This window comes from Pollachius pollachius (genome assembly GCF_949987615.1).
Source record: "Pollachius pollachius genome assembly, chromosome: 1".
Classification (NCBI taxonomy): Eukaryota; Metazoa; Chordata; class Actinopteri; order Gadiformes; family Gadidae; genus Pollachius; species Pollachius pollachius.
The window spans coordinates 28192876-28207275 of NC_136934.1; the positions used below are offsets into that span (position 1 = coordinate 28192876).

The window sequence follows — 14400 nt, forward strand, 5'->3', positions numbered from 1 at the left end:
ATATTGACCGAGAATAATCTGGATATTGATTTTTTCTATGCCAGTCCTAGCCTGACTGGACCATCTGAAACTAAAGGTTAAGTCTTTAAATTCTTTCTCCCAACAAGCGCAGAATGTTTGTAAATTCATCCACTTCAGATTTCCAAACTTGCAACATGTAACTTGAACAATGAAAAGCCACCAGAAGGTACGAGGCCCCTGAAGGGACAAGGCCCCATTTTGTCTGAGGCCCCTGGAGACACGAGGCCCCAGAAGGTCTGAGGCCTGTGCAGGTACGAGGCCCCAGAAGGTATGAGGCTCTTGAAGGTACGAGGTCCCTGAAGCCCGTGAAGGTACGAGGCTCATGAAGGTACGAGGCCCCTGAAGAGACTGAAGGTACGAGGTCCCTGAAGTTACGAGGCCCCTGAAGGTACGAGGTCCAAGAGGCCCCAGAAGGGACGCGGCCCCTGACTCACCTTCAGGTAGTAGACCAGCAGCTGGTTGACCACCCACCTTCAGGTAGTAGACCAGCAGCTCATCACCACCCACCTTCAGGTAGTAGACCAGCAGCTCATCACCACCCACCTTCAGGTAGTAGACCAGCAGCTCATCACCACCCACCTTCAGGTAGTAGACCAGCAGCTCGTGACCACCCACCTTCAGGTAGTAGACCAGCAGATCATCTCCCCCCACCTTAAGGTAGTAGACCAGCAGCTGGTTGACCACCCATCTTCAGGTAGTAGACCAGCAGCTCATGACCACCCACCTTCAGGTAGTAGACTAGCAGCTGGTTAACCACCCACCTTCAGGTAGTAGACCAGCAGCTGGTTGACCACCCACCTTCAGGTAGTAGACCAGCAGCTCGTGACCACCCACCTTCAGGTAGTAGACCAGCAGCTCATCTCCCCCCACCTTAAGGTAGTAGACCAGCAGCTGGTTCACCACCAATCTTCAGGTAGTAGACCAGCAGCTCATGACCACCCACCTTCAGGTAGTAGACTAGCAGCTGGTTAACCACCCACCTTCAGGTATTAGACCAGCAGCTGGTTGACCAACAACCTTCAGGTAGTAGACCAGCAGCTTATCACCACCCACCTTCAGGTAGTAGACCAGCAGCTCATCACCGACCACCTTCAGGTAGTAGACCAGCAGTTGGTTGACCACCCACCTTCAGGTAGTAGACCAGCAGCTGGTTGACCACCCACCTTCAGGTAGTAGACCAGCAGCTCGTTGAGGGCGGGGTCGGCGTTCAGGTTGACCAGGAAGCACTTGTCTTCGCCTACTTTGATCCCAGATGTTTCCAAAGAGATGCCCATGCTCTCCAGCTGCTTCTGCCTCTCCTGGTCACACACACAACACATTCATTCATCATTGAGTTCATGAAAGAAAAAATATGCAAGGGATAATGTATAGAACGCCGGTCATTATCGGGAAAATAAGCCCCAACAGGGCGAACAGGACACCGACGCGCAGTGGAGGTGTCTTGCTTCGCCCTGAAGGGGCTTATTTTCGATAATGACCGGTGACGTTCTATACATTATCCCGCTTATTACACAGCTACTTGCCAAAACGAAATACTAACTTAACACGGTTTGTCTTTTTACAATTTATTTGTTACCAGAATTCGTAGTGTTGATCAGCAGAGAAATAGTCCGCTAAAGACGTTGACGTTGCTTAGCAACCGAAGACGCTGGGGTTGACAAGTCACAGGACGACTTGAGGAGTGATACGAAAAAAGCCACTTTAATTGACGGCGGTCAATTATATTTAGCAACGGTGAATTATCAAATACAATTCACTGCCGGAAGTTGTGAAGGGCCCATGCAAGTGAATCGAGCATTCCACGGCATTGAGAAGAGCCGTGCATTAAGTATATATAGTTGGTTGATGTGCTGTCATCGTTCTAGATTCTAGAACAATCCTCTAGAAGCTCACCATTGTTTTTATTTGAACATCATATTAATGTATGTTTCTTACTCTACAGTCTTTTATTCTGTCGTATGTATACATATGTATTTATATAAATACATAATATAACTTATATATGTCTATATGTATGTATATATAAATATATATGTCCATATATTTAATCATGGTAACCCTTCCTTTTACAGTCCCCTAATTATTAGGTATTTACCCTGTAAATATATGGTAAATCATAGTGTATTACTGGGTAATTACCACAGGTAATAAGAAGGTAAATAGAGGAATTACCTGGTAAATATATGGTAAGTCATAGTGTATTACTGGGTAATTACCACTGGTAATAAGGTAAATACAGAAGAATTACAGCTGAAGTACTAAGTAAAACCTCCACTATTACCCATCAACTCAACTAAGTACCGTGTAGTTGTAACTGTTTTAGGTTGGCAATAACTCATTATTGTGTACTTCCTAGGAAATTAGGCAACTAATTCTTAGAAACACCTATTAATACAAGTTACAATTGTAGTTATCCAAGGTTTATGTCGGTAACAGCCCAAGTTTAATGATGTACTATCTAGAAATTAGCATAGCACTTTCCAATAAATTACTTTTTCTTACATAGTTATTATTCATAGCTATACCCATTTAGAAAGGGTTTATTCGATTTACCTTAGAAACTATGGAATTACTTACCTGGTAACAACCTCCGCAGGAACCGTTTTCCTCTAGTGTCATGATACATCTTGTCAAATACTGGGTAAGAAGCCGTTTGTTTCCATGGTATTACCAGGTTCATACCATATAATTTGTAATAGATTATTCCCTTTTCCATGCAATCAACACAAACTTGTACCATGTATGTTCTGCAACGTTATCAAGTAAAACATGACAATTTACCTAGTAAGTTAGCTGAAACTGTACTGTAAAAGGAAGCCTCGTTTGTTTCCATGGTATGACCAGGCTCTTACCATATAAGTTGTAGGTTATTCCCTTTTCCGTGCAATAAAACACATGACAGTGTTATGGCAAGTGACCAAAATACAGGCTGCTTCAACCCCTACAATTTGAATAAGTGGCAAATGCCATGCAGCAATCTGCCTATGGGAGCATCTTTGTGGTTATTCGCAAACCAATGAGTCCACTCGATGAATGAGAGATGGCTCTTTAGTGTCCTCTCTGTGCGGTTTCCCTGCAGTCTCCACACCTGGGATTCGTAGGCTGACCAGGTACCTCCAAATCTCCCCTACCATACTGTAATAAAGTATCAGAACACAAGAAAATAAACATTAGGACTGTCAATTAATTAACATTTCTAGAACATGTAAAACTCAAAGATTATTTTGTTTGCCAGTTAAGAAAGGATGCTGGTCCTCTGGCCATTGTGTTTGGTCATATTAAAAAGAAAAAAGGGCATAGCCATAAATACAGTTAATTGGACGGGAGGGGACTGGCTGTTAACTCCGGTTAGCGCTTTAACATCGAGCTAGCGGAGCTTCTGTCATTCAAACAACTCAGACGTGTTGTTTAAAACCTACAACACCCAACTTATTAAAATATCCGGATTTAAACGGGTTCTGTCCCATAAATACAGTTGATAAAACGGAAAGGGATAGGCTCTGTTAGCCCCGGTTAGTGCGATTGTAAAGAGCAGCTCTACCGGAGCATCCGGTTTGATATTCGCCAAAATATACGGTTTTGGTTTACCACGCAATCGGATTCATCAACACAATTGCACTACATTAAGGGTGTAGTATGTTGAGTACAGTTTAGGACACCGTATCGCGAAAAATCACAACGAAAAAATCACAATCGACAACGTCATCTACGTTCTGGCTGCTACCTGTTTTAGGGACCGTCTACAATATCCGCTCACAGACTGGTGGCAATGACGTTACCATGGAATTGTTTCAGGAAATAAATCACGGAAATATATTGCATTATAGTTAATCAGAATGCAGTTAATAGTTTAATATTCGACAAAAATCTACTAAACTATATTTGAAACGATTAATTGCATCATGTTTAAGAATAATGCAATATATCAGCAAAGTGTTACCTGTAGTAAGTAGCAGTCCACCATTGGCAACTACTACAACAATCAGAATAACAAAATGTAATTTTATTGATTTTTATTTTAATTTAGATGATCTATTTCCTGAAACAATTCCTTGGTAACGTCTCTGCCACCAGTCTGTGAGTGTAATTTGTAGGCGGCCCCTAAAACAGGTAGCAGCCAGAACGTAAATGACGTTGTTCCACAGACATCGATAGCAACAACCTGTCTTTGTGACTTTTCGCGATACGGTGTCCTAAACTGTCCCTTACATACTAAGCCCGTAATGTAGTGCACTTGTGTTGATGAATCCGATTGCGTGGTAAACCAAAACCGAATATCCGGCGAATATCAAACCGGAGGCTAACTTGTACCTGTTGAGGCAGTGTCACACCAAATTTGTACCGGGTGCCAAATTTGTACCGGGTACGTAATCCATACGTAATCCATTCCAAACCTGCCAGGCAACAGATGATCGCGGACGATCGCGTCGATTGACGTAGGAAGGTTCAAGAACATTCGCGGTTAAACACTCGGTTTACTACACATTAAATACAGAGGTTACTAGCTAAATTCGATTAAACAATTAAATGCAATACAAATATAAAGTTAGGAACGCTAATAAATGTAATTTGTAAAGTTAGGGCTATCTGTCTTGTCGCGCTCAATGAACGACTTCGCGAATGTTCTTGAACCTTCCTACGTCAATCAACGCGATCGTCCGCGATCATCTGTTGCCAGGCAGGTTTGGAATGGATTACGTATGGATTACGTACCCGGTACAAATTTGGCACCCGGTACAAATTTGGTGTGACAGGAGCATGCTCCGGTAGAGCTGCTCTTTAGCATTGCGCTAACCGGGGCTAACAGAGCATGTCCTTACCGTCCTATTAACTGTATTTATGGGAGAGAGACCGATTAAATCCGGATATTTTAATAAATTGGGTGTGATAGGTTTTAAACAACATGTCCGAGTTGTTTGAATGACAGAAGCTCCGCTAGCTCGATGCTAAAGTGCTAACCGGAGCTAACATCCTGTTCCCTCCTGTCCTATTAACTATTTATGGCTATGCCTTTTTTCTTTTTAATATGAACAAACAATGGCCAGAGGATCAGCATCCTTTCTTAACTGGCAAACAAAATAATCTTTGAGTTTTACATGTTCTAGAAATGTTAATTAATTGACAGTCCTAATGTTTATTTTCTTGTGTTCTGATACTTTATTACAGTATGGAAGGGGAGATTTGGAGGTACCTGGTCAGGGCTTGGTCAGCCTACGAATCCCAGGTGTGGAGACTGCAGGGAAACCGCACAGAGAGGACACTAAAGAGCTATCTCTCATTCATCAAGTGGACTCATTGGTTTGCGAATGACCACAAAGATGCTCCCATAGGCAGATAGCTGCATGGCATTCGCCACTTATTCAAATTGTAGAGGTTGAAGTAGTCTGCATTTTGGTCACTTGCCATAACACTGTCATGTGTTTTATCAAAACACCATCAGTAACATTTAAATTGAGTTGATGTGGACGGCTCTTTTTTTTGTCCGATTTTTTCAGTGTTCAGTGCCTGTTTGTGAGATATGCATTGTGGGAAAAATAAGCCTTTGATTTTGTTTAATTTTAATATGCCTTTTATCAACAGTGGTTTGGGGTTTTATTACTAAAATTAAAGTGCTTAACTACTGGTGAACGATGTTGCAGAACATGTATGGTACAAGTTTGTGTTGATTGCATGGAAAAGGGAATAACCAGTTACAACTTATATGTTAAGAGCCTGGCAATACCATGGAAACAAACAAGGCTTCCTTTTACAGTACAGTTTTAGCTTACTTACTGGGTAAATTGTCATGTTTTACTTGGTAACGTTGCAGAACATACATGGTACAAGTTTGTGTTGATTGCATGGAAAAGGGAATAATCTATTACAAATTATATGGTAAGAACCTGGTAATACCATGGAAACAAACAAGGCTTCCTTTTACAGTACAGTTTCAGCTTACTTACTGGGTAAATTGTCATTTTTTACTTAATAACGTTGCAGAACGTACATGGTACAAGTTCCAGTTTACTGCATGGACAATTGAATGTATCTTACAAATTGTAATACCATGGAAACAAACAAGGCTTCCCTTTACAGTACAGTTTCAGCTTACTTACTGGGTAAATCTTCATGTTTTACTTTGTAACGTTGCAGAACATACATGGTACAAGTTTGTGTTGATTTCATGGAAAAGGGAATAATCTATTGCAAATTATATGGCAAGAACCTGGTAATACCATGGAAACAAACAAGGCTTCCTTTTACAGTACAGTTTCAGCTTACTTACTGGCTAAATTGTCATGTTTAACTTAGTAACGTTGCAGAACGTACATGGTACAAGTTCCAGTTTACTGCATGGACAATGGAATGTATCTTACAAATTATTTGGTAATAACGTGGTAACACCATGGAAACAAACAGCTTTGTACCCAGTATTTAAGAAGATGTACAATGACACTAGAGGAAAACGGTTCCTGCGGATGTTGTTACCAGGTAAGTAATTCCATACTTTCTAAGGTAAATCGAATAAACCCTTCCTAAATGGGTGTAGCTATGAATAATAACTATGTAAGAAAACGTTACTAAGACAATTTATTGGAAAGTACTATGCTAATTTCTAGATGGTACATCATTAAACTTAGGCTGTTACCGACATAAACCTTGGATAAATACAATTGTAACTTGAATTAATAGGTGTTTCTAAGAATTGGTTGCCTAATTTCCTAGGAAGTACACAATATCTGAATTATTACCAACCTAAAACAGTTAGAACTACACGGTACATAGTTGAGTTGATGGTTAATAGTGGAGGTTTTACTTAGTACTTCAGCTGTAATTCCTCTGTATTTACCTTACCCAGTAATACACTATGATTTACTATATATTTACCGGGTAAATACCTAGTAATTGGGGGACTGTAAAAGGAAGGGTTACCTTAATCATTTTACAACATTTATTTCATGTTTTTGTTCCGTTGGTCTCTGTAGCTCTACCCTGTATAGATCTACCCTGTATAGATCCATAATGATGATTGTTGGATGTACTTTTCTGTTCATCTCAAGAGTCCAAAATGTAAATCCTAAGAAGCTCACCGTTGCGATCTCCTCCGTTTTGCGTAGTTTCTGCTCCCAGGTGACGGTCATCTCCTCGATGAGTTTCTCAGACTCCTGCAGCTTCTCCTTCAGCTCCGGGGCTTTCAGGGACTAACCACGACATCAGCAGAGGAACACGGGGTCAGTGGTAAAATACTAATGTGAATCTTTGTTTTCCCCGTGAACCAAGAGTATAGAAGTACTTACCAAACTCTATCCAATCTCCTGTTACATTCAGTGCAGTTGTCTTTCTACAGAATTAAGGCTACAGGGGATGTGGAAACAGAGGAACACTTCAAGGTTTTTTCTCTCTTGCAGAGAGAAAAAGATGATCTTGCAGGATACTTAAGCATTGACTGTTTTTATGTGGCTGGATGCACTTTCTAACCTCACCCCTGCTCAAACTTTGAACTACTGTTATTGGCGTTGTGTTCCTCAGACTGGCTCAAACTGTTTGAACTACTGTTATTTGGCGTGTTCCTCAGACTTTGAAGCCACTCATTTGAAGGAGTTGAAAGGCTCTTCCATTAGAATGAGGCCAAAACACACTTAGAATTTATTCTCTTGAATTTGTTATTCTTCAGTTTAATTTCTTCTTCTGAATATGTCTTCATAGTTTTAAAAACATAGCAGGGCATACTTGTCATACATTAAAAAAATTGGCATGTGCAGCACATTTATTGTTAAAGTACACAGGGCCCGGTTTCCCGATAACGTTCTCTCTCGAAGACTCCTACGTTTAGACTTAAAAAAAAGTTGTGTACCTCTATAGGCGTGGTTCCCGAACGGTCTCTTAGGAGTCTTCTTAGGAAATACTCTTTACGTCGTTCGTAAACGGCGATGTCCAGAAAGAACGTGCTGAAATCGATTTTCGAGTTTCCATTTCACGCGCATGACAGCATTCTAAAAAATATTGCGGTCTTTGCGTATAAAACATTGCTCAAAATCCTTCTAGTAGGCCTAAACATTTATTTAACAATGGGCGAACATAGCATAGCCTACACTGATTAAAAATAATATATAGAAAAATAGACATTTTGAAATGAAAACTAAATTTTGAATAGTTTATTTAGCTTATTATATAATACTGTTTATGCTGAGACTGCTTTGCTTTTTGTTACCTGTAGGGGTCTGTGTGCGGGCTTTGCGCACCGCCCGGCCAGTGTGTGTTTGTCAGGTGAAAACTAAATGTCAAGGGAAAGAGGCGGTGGTTGAAAAGGGTCTTTCGACCACATATTACGTTCACTCGTTTCTTATAATGGTTTATTCGTTTCCTAGTATAATTTCCTTAATTTAGAAGACAGTATTGTTCATTTTTGATTTGTAAAATAAATACAATACTTTTTTGAAGTTGCGAGTTTTGGAAATTATTGGAAGCGCCATGCTTGTACAGCCGACATATATCGCCTTGCTGTATCCACGGCCCAAACAAAGAACAGCAGAGACAACATCCTTAATTCAAACATAACGTTTTATTTGGCCTCAATTGGCTACGGATGCAAACTGTTTCCTGAAACCTTCTTAAAGCCTTCTTAAATACATCATTCGTAACCTCTTCTTGCGTAAGTTCTTCGCGAAACGTTCTTTGCTATGAATCTCTTTCGTACGTCGTTCGTCGTTAAGGTTGGTCTGAAGCGCTCGAAGAACCTTCTTAGCTCTACCATAGTGATGGTTCAGCTCCTGACTCTAGTCACGCCACTGTACCTTTTAGAAATCTCTTTTGCGCATGGAACTGCCACATTGACAGTAGCCGTGTTTACATGGACACTTCTGATCTGATTAGATTTCTAATCAGAGTAAATCTATTCCTATCATGCAATCCGAATGTAGGCCTACTGTATATAGCCTATGGCATTTACAAAAGTGGCAAGCGTATGTCCGTATGTCTCTCACGCACAACCGTTGTGTTGGTCTGGACTTATATGTAAGGGATAATGTTGTAGTACGCCGGTCATTATCGGGAAAATAAGCCCCGACAGGGCGAAATGGACTCCGACGCGAAGCAGAGGTGTCCTGCTTCACCTTGAAGGGTATTATTTTCGATAAGGACCGGCAACGTTTTTTACATTAACCCGCTTATTAGTAATACAGAGTAATACACACGGCTCCTTGCCAAAACGAAACAATATCTTCACACAGTCTTTTTACCATTCGTAGCGTTGATCCGCAGAGAAATAGTCCGCCATAGACGTTGACGTCGCTTAGCAACCGGACACGCAGGGGTTTATAAGTTACCGGACTACTTACAGAGTAATAAGAAAGACATGAATCAGGCAAAAAATCCACTTTCCTCCTCTAAGCTTAAAAGCAGCCACACCAACTCCAAACCAATCGGAATAAGTGAATAGGCCTACATGTTGATTATAGCAGACTACACCACCTCTAATATTCAGAGAATTGTATTCCGATTGAGGCGTAGCCTATATATGATTTATTCCGATTGAGCTGTTCTTCCACTTCTAATCGGATCAGAAGTAGGCCTATCCATGTAAACGCGGCTAGTGTCAAGGCATGCACAATTCTGCAAGCAATTTGTGAAATTTGCAAATTGACAAATAATTAGGCTCTGAGTGGCTAAGAAGTAGGCCTAGCTGCTGGCCTGTCCTTGGAGATCCTTGAAGCTGGGGATGTCCCCGCAGCTGGGGATGGGGTGTGCCTGGCCTGAGAAGTAGGCCTGTCTGGCAGGGGATAGGGATTGCCTGGCATGAGAGCGTCCAGCATCACCTCTTCTAAGGTCGATGCCTCCCAAGATCCCATCACAGGAGATCTCACCTATAATCGTGAGCGCCTTCTCCTCCATCTGTGTTCTGGCTATGTGCTGGGCACAGCACCAGTTAGAAGCCGGTCTCTTCAAAAAAATATTGTATTTATTATACAACTCAAAAATGAACGAAACTGTCTTCTAAATTAAGGAAATTATACTGAGAACCGAATAAACCATTACAAGAAACAAGTGAACGTAATAAGTGGTTGAAAGACTTTTTCCAACCACCGCCCTTTCCTTCTTTTTGAAATTTAGTTTTCACCAGACAAACACACACTGGCCGGGTGGTGCACTAAGCCCGCACACAGACCCCTACAGGTAACAAAAACTGGCCTCAATCTCCTCCGCTGTTTTTTTAAATCAGTGTAGGCTATGCTATGTTCGCCAATGGTTAAATAAATATTTAGGCCTACTAGAAGGATTTTGAGCAATGTTTTATTCGCAAAGACTGCAATATTTTTTAGAACGATGTCATGCGCATGAAATGGCAACTCGATCTCTGAGCAATCGATTTCAGCACGTTCTTCCTGGACAGCGCCATTTACGACGTAAGGAGTGTTTTCTTAGAAGACTCCTAAGAGGCCGTTCAGGAACCACGCCTATAGAGGTAAACAACTTTGATAAGTCTAAACGTAGGCAACCTGGTCTCACAGGAAACAGGAATTTCAGTGATGCGGCCACGGATTTTGCGCCAATGCAAGTTGATGACGCTGCTGATCCGTGAATATATATATATATGTATATATTTAGTTATTTATTATATACGGAGACCACCAGACTATGGGGTCAGAACAGTCTCATTAATAATGAATGCACAGAGAAGGATTCACAAATATATTTTGTGACTTATATATAAATTACTCTCTTCTCACAAATACATTTCAATGCACACACAAATCGATATCGGTATGTATCAATGTAAAATCCATAAACAAACCATAAAAGTCCATAAACAAAAATAAGTTTCAGAAATACATTTCTGATGCATACACAAATGTGTCTTGTTTTAAATAAATGTAATATAAATCCATAAATATATAAATTAAAAAAATATTTGCAATTTTCATCAAAATGTATTTAGATGTTGTTACATTTATATATAAACTGTTAAACTTGAATTTACAAGACGCTTTTCATTTGTGAACTTGTTGTCATTTGTGTGTGAACTGGTCTGTATTTATATGTGGATTTTTGAGACTCTCCTGACGTGGCTGGATTCACAAATGCATTTTTTTCAACAAGGAACTCTGTAGCCAATTAGACGCCTCCCTCGTTTTCAGCCAATCACATGACTGCAGTGACTGGGTTTTTAGATTGTCGGTGCCGTTTACTACTTTAACGGCACCGACAATCCCAAAACCCAGTCAAAACTAGATGGAAAAAGTGTGTAGTTCAAAACGTGACGCAGCTTTTACTTCTTCGCCACCTAGAGATTGTTATGTACGATCATTCAAATAACCCATGTTATTTCCCATAGACATTTGACCGAGGGAACCGGGAGGCTCGGAGGCTGGACTTTTTCTTCAGAGGTCAGGACTATATATATATATAATATTCACAGATTCTTTAGATCAGGTTGGACGCAATCGGGAAACCGGGCGGGTCTATCCTGCTGTTACACCTTTCCTGCAGTTGGCTCCCAGACCGTAGTCGAGGAGCACAGGGGAGACGTTAACTCCAGGGCCGATGTTTTCTCGGTTTTCACTTTGAGCGGCAGGGGCTCTGCTGGTTACAGGTCGGCTTATGGTTGGAATGAAATGGCCACCGATTCTTGACACTAGACTGGCACACGCTACCGCTCGCTCTCCTCGCTCATACACTCACTTGCTGACGTCACACACACGCACTGCCATTCTCGCACACACACATACGCTACTCGTAACACTGCTATCCTGCATGTCTAGCTTTTTATTTTGTGCTTGTGTGTTTCCAGCAATTATTTTCTTCATCAATGACTTAAACCCATTAGTGAAACACAACCCTGCCAATGTGGCAGTTCCATGCACAACGGGGATTTCTAAAAGGTAACAGTGGCGGCGACTAGTGTCAAAAGCTGAACCATCACTATGGTAGAGCTAAGAAGGTTCTACGAGCGCTTCGGACCAATCTTACCAATGAACGATGTACTTAAGAGATTTGTAGCAAAGAACGTTACGGGAAACACGCGAGATGTTAAGGTAGAACTTAAAGTAGAGGTTACGAATGACGTAGCCTTAAGAAGGTTTCGGGAAACCGGGCCCAGGTCGGTAAGCACTGCAAAAGTCAGTAACTTCAATGTGTGACTGTGCTAGTAATGGAGATTTATCCTATTCATGACAGTTGGACATTTAAGCCAACTTGGAAATATGTTTTAATAAAGCCAGAATTATTTTGAGCGACCTGACTGGCAAATTCTTACATATTTTTTCGAGAGATCTAATTGACAAAAATCTTAATATTTTTTTCGCGTGGTCTGATTTGTCTAAAAGAAAAATAAATATTTTCAAGCGATTTGATTTGTCGATATTTTTATTTATTATTATTATTATTTATTTGAGATATACCAGTGTATAAATACTATTATTTCGAGTGATCTCACAAAAATATTTAGCTTTGAAAAATATTATTTTGATGGATTTGATTGGTCTAATAATGTATTTTTATATATATTCACTTGTAAAAATATTATACTACCATTGCACAACACAACACACTCCTCTCTCCTCCATGTAAGTGGTACACACTCCTCTCTCCTCCGTGTCAGTGGTACACAATCGTCTCACCTCGGCTGCGGTGAGCTGCTCCCTGAGCTTCTCCACCTCTTCCCTCAGCTCCCTGATGATGCGGGCGTTGGGGTCCTCGTTCACTACTGCGTGGTTGACGATCCGCTTGGCGCGGTCAGCGTAGCGCAGCGTGGACAGTGTCTCCTCATAGTTGTCGGCCGCTGGGCTCACCGTGGCGATCATGGCCGTCTTACTGTTGCCACCAAGGTTGTCCTAAGTCAGAATGATGAGTCTCAGCTGGTTTGACTTTCATTAGAGCTCTTAGGTGGTTATTTAACCCATTTGTGCCGGCTGCTGCGCAGCGCAACATTGTATCTACTAGATACAATGTTGCACCGCGCAGTATCTACTAGATACAATGTTGCGCCGCGCAGCAGCCGGCACAAATGGGTTAAGAGACAGTATCAGCATTCCAAACAAACAAGTACCAAACAAACATTCAGACTTTGACTTTCAAAGGCATTTCTTTTAATCAAAACACAAAACAATGGCCTTGTGGGGGTTAATGGGCTGACCTTTAGGAGCCAGGTAAGAACGGAGTCTCTGTATGGGACAAACTTGGCCTTTCCTTTCCCAGCAGACTGGTCAGCCAGCGCAGAGATAACACAGCCCAAGGTGGTTAAAGACCTAAACAGAACAACAACCTTTGGTGAACTCGTAACAAACAGAGGGTCAATGAGAAGCTCAACAGCTAACCCCGCCTGGGTTTACGGCTCCATTCAAACTTGGATCAGCCATGTCAGAATGGTCTCACGAGGCTGTACTATGTTTTCTATAGAAAGCATAGGTACAGCCTTATTGCATATATTTTATTTTATAAGGTTTTTAGTTGTTTAAATCTTTTACATTTGTATCACATTTGCATCATGTAACGCATGTCCGCATCTTTGCCAACAAGAGGCTTTGAGTTATCGCTCATGGACTGAGCGCACATTGTGAAAATCTTCCTTGTATTTTTGTTACTCAAGTGATGCCAAGGTTTATATCTTTACCAGGTTATCTTTTACTCTCAAACCTCATCTCTTTACATCGTGACGGCATTAGGAACGTTTTATCACTCAAGCCCATAAGTCACTGAGAATTCGTAAAATCGGGATACAAGCCGAGGTTACAATATTTACGAAAAAATAAGGTACACACTACAGACGACAAACAACAAACAAAAATAATAATTTAAAACATAAAATAATAGAAAATACAATTACGTGATCTGAAGCGATCTTTTTAAAGAGGTGTCATTAATAACCCAGTGTGACTAGTATTAGTTTGTAAATGTACTGTAACACAAATGTATTTGCAAGTCTCCCTCATCTATATGATATGTTATGTTTATATTAGGGCTGGGCAAAGATTAAAAGCTTTAATCGCGATTAATTGCTTAGTTTTGTTGAGTTAACTTGCGATTAATCACACTTTAAAAAATTGTATTTTAAATCCACTCCAATTGAAGTTAAATGAGATTATCAAATGGAATTACACAATATCAATCATACCAAATGTAGTTAATAAGCAAAAATTAGACCAAGTGATCTTGAGGGAGTTTATTGACTCACTCAGCGTGGGTTGAATATGAAACTTACGGAACACCACAGATTTGGGAATTGTAAACAGGCTGTCGCTTACTGCAATTGTAATCAGGTAGTCACTTACTGCAAATGTAATTGAATTTAAAGTAAGTGGAATTAAAAACAAAAATGATTTCTGATATGAGTGTTGACATTCTGTGGGCAAAACCTTTCAAAATCAAAGTAAAAAATAAGATTGCATTAACGCGTAATTAACG

At 40.6% G+C, this 14400-nt stretch overlaps 1 protein-coding gene across 4 annotated transcripts in view; it reads right to left on the reverse strand.

Moving 5' to 3' along the window:
* kif13a (kinesin family member 13A) overlaps window positions 1-14400 on the reverse strand; it is a 105816-nt gene that overhangs the window by 47332 nt on the left and 44084 nt on the right. For all 4 annotated transcript variants that reach the window (XM_079755679.1, XM_079755678.1, XM_079755680.1 and 1 more), the window contains exons 10-13: window positions 13133-13244; window positions 12618-12830; window positions 7092-7202; window positions 1185-1319 (exon numbers count right to left, since the gene is read on the reverse strand). In XM_079755679.1, the coding sequence (XP_079611805.1) occupies window positions 1185-1319; window positions 7092-7202; window positions 12618-12830; window positions 13133-13244 (571 nt within the window). The remainder of the gene's footprint in view (window positions 1-1184; window positions 1320-7091; window positions 7203-12617; window positions 12831-13132; window positions 13245-14400) is intronic.